The sequence below is a fragment of the Mandrillus leucophaeus genome, unplaced genomic scaffold, assembly GCF_000951045.1.
Source record: "Mandrillus leucophaeus isolate KB7577 unplaced genomic scaffold, Mleu.le_1.0 Scaffold238, whole genome shotgun sequence".
NCBI classification, from domain to species: domain Eukaryota; kingdom Metazoa; phylum Chordata; class Mammalia; order Primates; family Cercopithecidae; genus Mandrillus; species Mandrillus leucophaeus.
Genome location: NW_012102454.1, coordinates 729231 through 739126, shown reverse-complemented (window position 1 = coordinate 739126; position 9896 = coordinate 729231). Strand labels below are relative to the sequence as shown.

The following is a 9896-nucleotide window of genomic DNA, read 5'->3' as shown; positions in this document are numbered from 1 at the left end:
AAAAAAAAAAAAAATAATAAAAATAAAAAAATAAAAAGGAAATTCTAACATATGCTTCAACATTGATGAACCTTGAGGATATTATGCTAAGTGTGAAATAGGCTAGTTACAAAAAGAAAAATACTTATTATTCCACTTATATGAGGTACCTAGAGTGGTCAAATTCATACAGACAAAAAGTAGAATGGTGGTTTTGAGGGGCTGGGAAAGGGAGAATGGGCAGTTATTGCTTGATGAGTACAGAATTTCAGTTTTGCAAGATTGAAGAGTTCTGGAGACAAAGGGTGGCGATGGTTGCACAATAATACAAATCTACTTAATGCCATTGAAGTATACACTAAAAATGGTTAGGATAGTAAATTTCATGTTAAGTGTATTTCATCAGATTTTAACGTTTTTAAATAAATCATAAAAAACTATGGTGCACTCACCCAGAATAGCACTACTCAGTAGTAAAAGGAATGAACTATATACACACACAGCATGGATGATTCTCAAGATAATTACGCTGCATGAAAGAAACCAGACCAAAAAAAAGAGTATAAATACTTTATGATTCCAATTGTGTTAATTCTAGAAAAGGCAAACAAATCTAAAGTAAAAAATGTAAATCAATGGTTTCCTGGGGAAGGCAAGGAGGGACTGTAACGGGGCATGAGGTAGCTCTGCAGGTGATGGATATGTTCATTATCATGATTATGGTATTGGTTCCCTGAGTGTACATAATAAATGTACAAAACTTAACAAATATGTATAATTATTGCATGACAATTACGTATCAACAAAGCATTAAAACAAACTGTTGCACATAAAAATCCAACCTCCTGCTCATTTTAGAAAATCCAATTTGGCAACCCTATATTGACTCTGCCATCTCTTTCTTCTTGCCTTGGGAGCAAAGAATGGCTGGCTATGTCATAGATGCTACAATCCCTATAGTATAGGATCTGCTTTTTTCTCAGTCCCTATTTTCCTGCTAGCACAGCACTGGCCTTGAGATGCACAGCACAGAGATGGTAACCCACAAAACCAAAACCTTTAGATTATTTGCTCTGCCAGTAACATTAGTCATAGGACAGAGGTCTAGAGGTCCTGAGAATTTCTGCAAACCCTGAATCCTGCACAGCTACATTCAAGGGAGCATTCATGGATGCACCTTTAGAACAGGTCTATTTCTGCTGGTTTGCTATAATCTCGCCTATTCCCTATTAATCACATCCAGTGTTTCTGTACAAATTATGGTCCCAACTGGGCCTGGTATGTCTTACAGTTAAGAGATACCTGCCTAAGGCTGAACTTCAGGGCATAAGGCTCCTTGGCAGGTACTAAACAGCATCTGCTTTACAGTGTTGGGGAATATGAGGCACCCCCTGGGAATAAGGGACCCAATTCACGCTGTTCCCACATGCACTAGGGTTTGTCACACCTGCCCCCTCCTCGGGGCAGATTCATGCCATTCAGACTACAGTATTACACCCATAAATTCCTACACTTTTTCCTAGGCGGCCTTGGTGGCAATGCAAATGAGGCCAAGTCTGGATTGACAGTTGTTCTCTGTCATCCGCCTGTCCCCTCCAAGATAATCTGGAGACCCCTTCAGTCTGGTAGATCTTAACTCTGTTCTTGAACCACCCCACACAGTGATCAGAACATGGAAGATTAAAGGCGGCTTTATCATAAGGCCGTTATCATCGCATGAACCAGGGCGATGCACAGGAGATAAGTTGTTGTACAGAGTAACATGAAAGCTGGACAAATCCTTCACAGGCATGAGACCAACAATGTCCCAGAAAAAGGGAAACCTTCTCTAGGACAAGCTGTCAGCAAAACCCTGCTCAGGACTTCACAGCCACAGGCTGGTCATGTCCACAGCTAAACCAGCCACACAGGGCGGTAATGACATCTTCCCACGACTTCAGACTACTCCTTATTCCCTTTAGGGATTGGAAAGAGAGAGGAGAGGTCTGCCTTCCCTGAGCACAGTGGAGTGGTGGACACATTCTCTAGAGAGCTGCAGTGTGTGGTGCTGATATGGCTTCTATCACAACCCCAGCAGTGAAAAAACGCTGATAAAATCCATGGTAAGAGAATGTAACTTGTCCCCAGAAAGCTTCCAACAGAGCTAGCATTCCTAGGGAACCTCCCCAGGGTGGGTGCTTGGATGAACAAAGTTCAACTTGTAGTTGACAGCACCCTCATAAGGTCTGTTCTCAGAGCTTATCTCTGGGGTGTGCTGTTGCATTGAACAGGGAAGGAGCACATTCTCCATGCTCCTTTCTCTGGTATGAATCTTCTGATGCCGAATGAGGGTAGGCCTTTGGTTGAAGGCTTTCCCACATTCGCTGCATTCATAAGGCCTATCTGGTTTGTGAACTTTCAGGTGTTGCCTCAGATTGGACCTCTGCCTGAAGGTTTTCCCACATTCGCTGCACTCATAAGGCCGCTCGCCAGTGTGAAGTCTCCGGTGGTTATGGAGGCTGGAGCTTTGGTTGAAGAATTTCCCACATTCACTGCACTGGTAAGGCCGTTCGCCAGTGTGAAGTCTCCGATGGCTATTGAGGCTGGAGCTCTGGCTAAACAACTTCCCACATTCACTGCACTCATAAGGCCGTTCACCAGTGTGAACTCGCTGATGTTTCATGAGGTCAGAGCTTCGGCTGAAGGCTTTCCCACACTCACCACACCCATGAGGCCGCTCACCAGTGTGAACTATCTGATGTTGAATGAGGCTGGCGATGTGGCTGAAGAATTTCCCACATTCATTGCACTTGTAAGGTCTTTCTCCAGTGTGAACTCTCCAATGTTTAATTAGGCTGGAGTTGCAGTTGAAGGATTTTCCACATTCACTGCACTCATGGGCACTTCTGCCCGTATGAACCCTCTTATGATGAATGAGGTTGGAACGCTGGCTGAAGAACTTCCCACAGTCACTGCACTCATATGGCTTTTCACCAGTGTGAACCCTCTTATGCTGAATGAGGTTGGAGCTTCGGCTGAAGAATTTCCCACAGTCACCGCACACGTGAGGGCTTTCACCAGTGTGAACCCTGCGATGTTTAACAAGGCTAGAGTGCTGGCTGAAAAATTTCCCACATTCGCAGCACTCATACGGTTTTCCTCTATTGTGAACTTTCTGGTGTTGAGTGAGGTCAGCGGCGTAAGTGAAGAAGATTCCACATTTGCTGCATTCATAAGGCCTTTCTCTGCTGTGGATTCTCTGGTGCTGAACAAGAGTGGATTTGTCACTGAAGGCATCCCCAGAGTCACAGCACTTGTTATGCCTTAGTGCAATGTGAAAATCCACCATACTTTCGGTGGCCTTGTGCGGCTCCCCATCGCTGGGAGTGACCTCACGCTGCAGAAACCCTGCTGTGGCCACAAAGTCCTCCCCGCCCTCCCTGCAGGTGGAAAGCTGATCTGATGTGTGGTCTCCCCAGGTCTTTACAGGCAAAGCCTGGTCCTCCTCCCTTCTGATAGGGTTGTGTATGTTCTGCTGCACCTGCTTCTGGGGAAGGTTTGCACTGAACTCAGAGCCTTTCACATATGCCTCACACAGAAATGGTTTCTGCCTGGGATGTGTTGTCTGGTGTTCAGCCAAATGCAAAATATCTTTCAAACGTAGGCCACATGTGTCACAGGGGCAGGTCTTCTGGGGGCACAGAGTTGCCTCGGGACTCCTGTCCTGTGCCACTCCTTCTACAGAAACATTATGCTCAGAAGGTAAGTCCTTGCCCTCTGTTCCACGGCAAAAATCTGAAAGCAGAGAAATGCTAGTGAAGTTCGTATAAACTTTAATAGAAGGAAAGACCCCCACCACCTATGCTTGGCTGACCCAAGAATGAGTCCATGGGATTGTTGGCAACACAAGAAGGCTCAGGTCAGGGTAAGGAATAATCTGCTCTGCCATACTGTGCCTGGCCAGGTCACAAAATACAGGAGGCCTTATCAGGACCAGAGACACAAGGATGGCAGACAGTATTGGGCAGAAGGGCAAGGTCTCCCACTCATGTCTCTTTAAAGGCCTTTTGGCAGGGCCTGGGCTGCTGGTAACCTGTGAGGGCTATGCAGTGTGAGCATCTAGACCCAGTAAAACCTGCAACTGAGTAGCTGGTGTTCAAGCACATCAAGGAAAAGCATGTATCTCACAACATATTAAGCGTAGGCCAGTGTTGGAAAGTGCTGCAGAGGAAGCTGAAAGAGAGAAACGGAGGCCAGAAAGGTGGGGCATAGGCAAGAGGCCCAACTCAGAATAACAATGGTAAGTGGATAATGTGTCAAGCACGGGGAAGGAAAAGCAGAGATGTGGTCTGGCTACTGGCTTTGGTATCAAATGATGATGAATAGGAGAGAAGATGCTGGTATGATGTAAACACAGTGGTGGTGTCACATCCTCCCCCAGCTCCCGTCACTGCTTACCAGAACCAGGCCTGCCATAAGCCCCTCTGGCCATGGCTGAAGTCATATCCACACTGTCAGGCACCCAGGGCTTTTTCCCCATCTCCAGCTGGGAAACGATGTGGGACCTGAAAGATATAAGTCCTAAGGGAAAGACAGAGTGGGTGAGTGGCCAGCACCTGCCCAGTTGAACTACCCCATGACAGACTACAGGACAGGAAACTCCGTATGACACAGGGACATCGGGTGGTCATGGCAAGAGGTAACCACGTCAGTGATTGGAATTCCTGGCACAGTCTGGCTAAGGAAATATTAGCAAGAGGAAAGGCACAGAATTTAAACCACAGAACTGGCCGGGCGCGGTGGCTCAAGCCTTTAATCCCAGCACTTTGGGAGGCCGAGACGGGCAGATCACTAGGTCAGGAGATTGAGACCATCCTGGCTAACACGGTGAAACCCCGTCTCTACTAAAAAATACAAAAAACTAGCTGGGCGAGGTGGCGGGCGCCTGTAGTCCCAGCTACTCGGGAGGCTGAGGCAGGAGAATGGCGTAAACCTGGGAGGCGGGGCTTGCAGTGAGCTGAGATCCGGCCACTGCACTCCAGCCTGGGTGACAGAGTGAGACTCCGTCCCCAAAAAAAAAAAAAAAATTAAACCACAGAACTGTCAGATCTGGATAATCACCCAGGAGGGAATGGCCAAGTCAGAGGGAGTCACGCAGCTGACTGCAAGACCCCTCATGCCTGGAGCTTCCCTGCAAGGCTTCAGGCAGCAGGTGTGGGGGCTGCTCAGGGAGAGGAGGGAACAATGTACATAGCTTAGCCCCAGAAGCCACAACACACATACCAGGAAAGCGGGGATGGAAGCAGTGCCAGTGGTCTGGCTGTGGGAAGGAAAGAGCCGTTTCTTGGGCAAAGGGGACAGGCAGAGATGAGCTCAGGACACCAGGGTAGGGGTGACAGCCTTACCCAGCGAGGCTATAAGTGCAAAGTTTTCCAGCATCACATCGCAGTACAGGAGTCTCTGAGCCTCATCGAGGAGCCCCCACTCCTCCTGGGAGAAGTAAATGGTCACGTCCTCAAAGGTCACGCAGCCCTGCCATGATGGGGACAGTTTGTTCCGTGATCAGTCTCTGTCCTTGGGACTCGCTGTCCATCCCCTGCTCACTCTCCTCCCCAGCTCCACAGCTCCAGGAGGCAGTAGGCCGTAGTTCTGTGGGCACTTCATGTGACCACTGTGTCAGCCCAGAGCAGCAGCAGGCAGGGGGCAGAGAGGCTCCCTCCAAGCTCTGGGCCTGAAGTCCATGGCCCAACTCTCTCTTCTGGGAGCCTCTTCCCCTAGTGTCACCAGTGTCACACTTCTCAGATACAGATGTGGACTTCTCTCCCTTAAACCCCAGTCCAGAGCCCTGGGGTAAACAGCTCACACTCCCTCCCACGTGCATTTCACTCTGGACTGCACCATCCTCACAGCTCCAGACCTCACCACGGCCTCCCATTGCCACTGCCACCCTCTCCCCATCCTGGTCCCTATCATAGCCATCTCCACGGGCTTCCATGTGTCACTCTGCACACAGCATCCAGAGAGTACCTGGCAAACATGGCCACCATCCCAGCCTGCCCCAGATCTTTGATGGCCTCCACTGCCAAGGGCAACACCCAGGTAACAGGGAGAGGGAGTGCTCCACCCTTGCCTTGGAGCCCCCCAGCTCCCCTGGCCTGGCTTCAACCTAAGCCACCCACGGCACACATGGATGTCACATATCCTTGGCCTTCTTTGTTGCACATTCTGACCGTGTCATCACTCACACTTATTGAAAAAAGAAAAAAAAAAGCCAACCTCTCTGGCCATCCTACCCCCACCCAAGGCCAGAAACTCTGCCAATTGACCCCTCTTGCCCCAAGTTAATTCCCCAGCCTGAGGACAAACCCCATCAAGGGTCACCACAGAAGCCTGGTGAGAACATAGGTGAGTGTGTAAGCACCAGCCCAGGCCTCACTGCAATATTACCTTCTCTACTGCTAAGCCTCAACATCCATCTCATTCATGTCTACACTCTTTGGGATGATCTGGCCACCTGCCAGACCCTCTGATACACCCACACAGAGCCCCCCCCCACCACCACCATGACCACTACTGTTCCTCACCTGTCTTTATGATGCCAAACAGGCCACGGTCCCCAAGCAAGAACCCTGCTCTCAGTTTTCCAGCCCCACCTTCCTCTTTTTTTTTAACATCATTGTCACCATGACCTGAAATTTCACCTCCTAAATCTGACACACAGCTACGCTCCCGTCCACACACCAGATGGCACATTTTGGATGTTTCTAACAGTTGAAATAAACAAAGACCAATGAAATGAGAAAAGCCAAGGCTACTTACTCAAAGCAAGAGGGACTCAACGCAAGCTGGGAGTGGGAAAGTTTTATAGCGAAAGAAAAGGAAGGCTTCAGGCATGCCCTGGTTGGAGGCTCCTGTTCGTAGGTGGGTGAACTAGAAGTGGGCATCCTACGTGATTGGTTAGGGTGCGTATCTGCCTTTCTCTGGCTGGTCTTAAACCAGAAGCAGGAGCAAACATTAGGAAAGCTGTCTGTGATTAATCAAACCCTGGCCATTTGGGACTGCTCATTACAGAAGTTAGTGTTTTAACTTCCTGGATTGTCAGTTCAGATAGCAATCTGGCTTCCTGTGGGTTTGACAGACAGCAGGCTGGCTTCCTGCTGTATGGGTTGTTTATTGTAGATAAGGGGGTTGGTTTCCTGGGCAGGTTCTGGGGCAGAGTTCTATTTGTACACATCATCTGGCCATTGTTCTCATGAATATCCAGTCTCTCATAACCTTAACAACTCCCTCAGAACACCCTGTGTGTTTAGCTGCCCACTCTTCAACTCCATTTGGGAGTCTCTGGGAAATCACAGGCTCAACCTGGCCGAAACCTAACTTCTACCGCTTCCACGGAAAATTCCTCCCACAACCAACTTCTCAGTTCATGAAGCTGGATTCACCAAACCAAAAACCATGGATTCTTCTCTCGTCTTTTTCACCCTCCACATCGGAAAATTTGTTCAGCTTGACTTAAAAGGCATCAAGTACCCAATCACGTCCTCTACCTCCAGTCCCCACTCTGGTCCGGACAGCAGCAGCACTGGCCTGGGCTATTCCATTAGGCTACTCCTTGGCTTCCCCGCCTCTGGCCCACCCCCATGCAGTTCTCCAGTCTGCATCCACAGGGAGCCTGTTAAGACCTGAGTCACAACATCTTCCTCCTCTGCCCTAAACCTTCCATGGCTCCCAACACCCTCAAAACAGAGGCCCAGGTCTTCAGCCCACCTGCTCTCTGGTTCCAGCAGACATAACAGTGAGCTGGGTGGGGTTCCTTGAACACTCCCAACTCAGTCTTCACACCGTGCCCAACCCCACCCCCCAAGCTTTTGCGTATGCTGGTTCCTGTGCCTACAAAGCCCTTTCTCCCTTCATCCCCATTACATTTCAGAAACGGAAGCCACTCTATATAAACCCTGCCCTGATTCAGGATCCTAGCTGGGAACGACTCCCTTCCAGGGTCCCCTGACTCAAAAGCAAGGAAATGGAAAAGGTGAAAAGTCCTAGAACAAAGCCATCTTTTGCGTCTCAACGCCGGGAACAGGAGGGTGGGGGGCCGACAGCGGAGGGCCTAACGCCCAAGCACTCACCTGCGCGGGATCCCGCAGGGCCGCCTCCGCCATCGGAGTCTGTGGTCAGAGCAGGGCCCCACGGTGCGGGCGACCACGGGGCGGGAGAAGGGGGTCTGGCAGCCTCAGGCTACCACCCACCTGGCCGTGCCCCAGGCGAGGTGTGACCCCGGGTTGAGGGTCGCACTCCTAGCCTCAGCCTCCCCCGTGCAAAATGCGCGCGGCGCCCGGGGCGCAGGCTCTGGGGGCGCTGAGAGCGCGCAGCTCCGCCGGGCACCCCCGTTGCAAGGGGTCAGGGCTGGTGCAAAGGCGCGGAGGGGGTCCCCGGCCTCACTGTCCCCGGCACGGTCCGGGAAAGCCGGCGCAGCAGCTTCAAGGGCGTAGCCGCACCCGCCCCGCCCCCAGCCCGGGGTCCCCAGCTGCTTAGGACTCAGCCTCCCCGCCGGGAAATGACCTGCGAGGCTGCAGCACAGGAAGTTCCGGCCCCCACCCAGGCGGCCGGGAGAGTCGCGCTCTCCCAGACTGTCATTGGCCTGGCGCCAGCCGCCGGTGCACAGGCAGGGTCTGGGGATCGCGAGTTTCTGCCCAACCTCTCGTCAGGCTGGGGATCCAGGACCGGAAGGAGAACGGACCTTGCCGGGTCTCCACCGCCGCCGCCTGCAGCCCTCGGGCCTTCCCCTTAAAGGGGCCGCTCCCGAGCCTGCGGCCGCCAGCGCTAAACCCCGCCCACCAAAGGCCCAGGCCGTGCTCTTCCTGCGCGTGTGGGCATCGGCAAGCCGCTTCACCCCTAAAAGACCTAAATTCACACTGGAAATAGGGATAGTACCCAATGGGCGGAGTCTTTGCTTAGTAATATTAAATGTCGCTCTCCTTCAGGGCTTCTCAAACCAGCAACAGCCGCATCACCTCGGGACTGGCTGAAAATGCAAGTTCTGGAGCAACAACTTAAATCTAAGGACTCAGAAATTCTGGGGATGGGATTCAGCCTTCTCTACTTTTGGGGGAGGAGGAGGTGGGGGATGGGTCTCGTTCTTTTGTCCAGGCTGGAGTGCAGTGGCCTGATCATAGCTCACTGAAGCCTCCATCTCGGGCTCAAGTTATCCTCCTGCCTCAGCCTACCAGGTAGATGGGACTACAGGCGTGCACGATCATACACAGCTAATGTTTAAATTTTTTATGGAGACTGGATCTCCCTGTGTGGCCTAGGCTGGTCTCAAACTCCTGAGCTCAAGCAGTCCTCGCCTCGGCCTCCAAAAGTATTGGGATTGCAGGCGTGAGCTACGGTGCCGGGCCTCCTTCTCTGTTTTAACAAGCCCTCTGGGGACTCCAGTGCTGGCTCCAACTTTAGAGCAGGGATTTTCATTGAAATCCAGTAAATAAAATGGGAAAAATAACACTACATGTTGCATGGTGAAACCACCTTTGCAAAAATTATAACTGAGAAAATTATGACAGTGAGAGATCTGACTTAACAAACTCCATCTTGCTTCTAATCTCCAAGCTGTCCTTGTTCATTCCTGAGCATAGGCCTAACTAACTTTGGGAGAAACTTAGTTTATAGTTTAACTTTGAAACAAAGATAACAGCCCTTTCCCTCTAGGCTGGGCACGGTGCTTCCGCCTGTAATCCTAGCACTTTGGGAGGCCGAGGCAGGCGGATCACGAGGTCAGGAGATCTAGACCATCCTGACACGGTGAAACCCCGTCTCTACTAAAAATACAAAAACTTAGCCAGGCGTGGTGGCGGGCGCCTGTAGTCCCAGCTACTCGGGAGGCTGAGGCAAGAGAATGACATGAACCTGGGAGGCGGAGCTTGCAGTGAGCCGAGATC

At 50.9% G+C, this 9896-nt stretch overlaps 1 protein-coding gene across 1 annotated transcript; it reads right to left on the bottom strand.

Moving 5' to 3' along the window:
- Positions 1–356: 356 nt before the first annotated feature.
- On the bottom strand, positions 357–8753 carry ZNF792 (zinc finger protein 792). The gene is made up of 4 exons (XM_011982291.1): positions 8088–8753; positions 5364–5490; positions 4417–4539; positions 357–3753 (listed from the first exon to the last, which is right to left on the bottom strand). Exons 1-4 carry the CDS (start codon positions 8118–8120, stop codon positions 2132–2134), a joined length of 1905 nt encoding a protein of 634 aa, XP_011837681.1. The 5' UTR covers positions 8121–8753; the 3' UTR covers positions 357–2131.
- Positions 8754–9896: the final 1143 nt, after the last annotated feature.

What these genes read in the sequence shown, in the direction of transcription:
- ZNF792 (XM_011982291.1), bottom strand. Translation starts at nt 8,120, where the DNA reads ATGGCGGAGGCGGCCCTGCGGGATCCCGCGCAG. An exon ending in TGCACTTATAGCCTCGCTGG is followed by an intron (nt 4,540 to 5,363) that starts GTAAGGCTGTCA and finishes TCTTTCCCTTAG; the next exon opens with GACTTATATCTTTCAGGTCC. An exon ending in TTATGGCAGGCCTGGTTCTG is followed by an intron (nt 3,754 to 4,416) that starts GTAAGCAGTGAC and finishes CTCTGCTTTCAG; the next exon opens with ATTTTTGCCGTGGAACAGAG.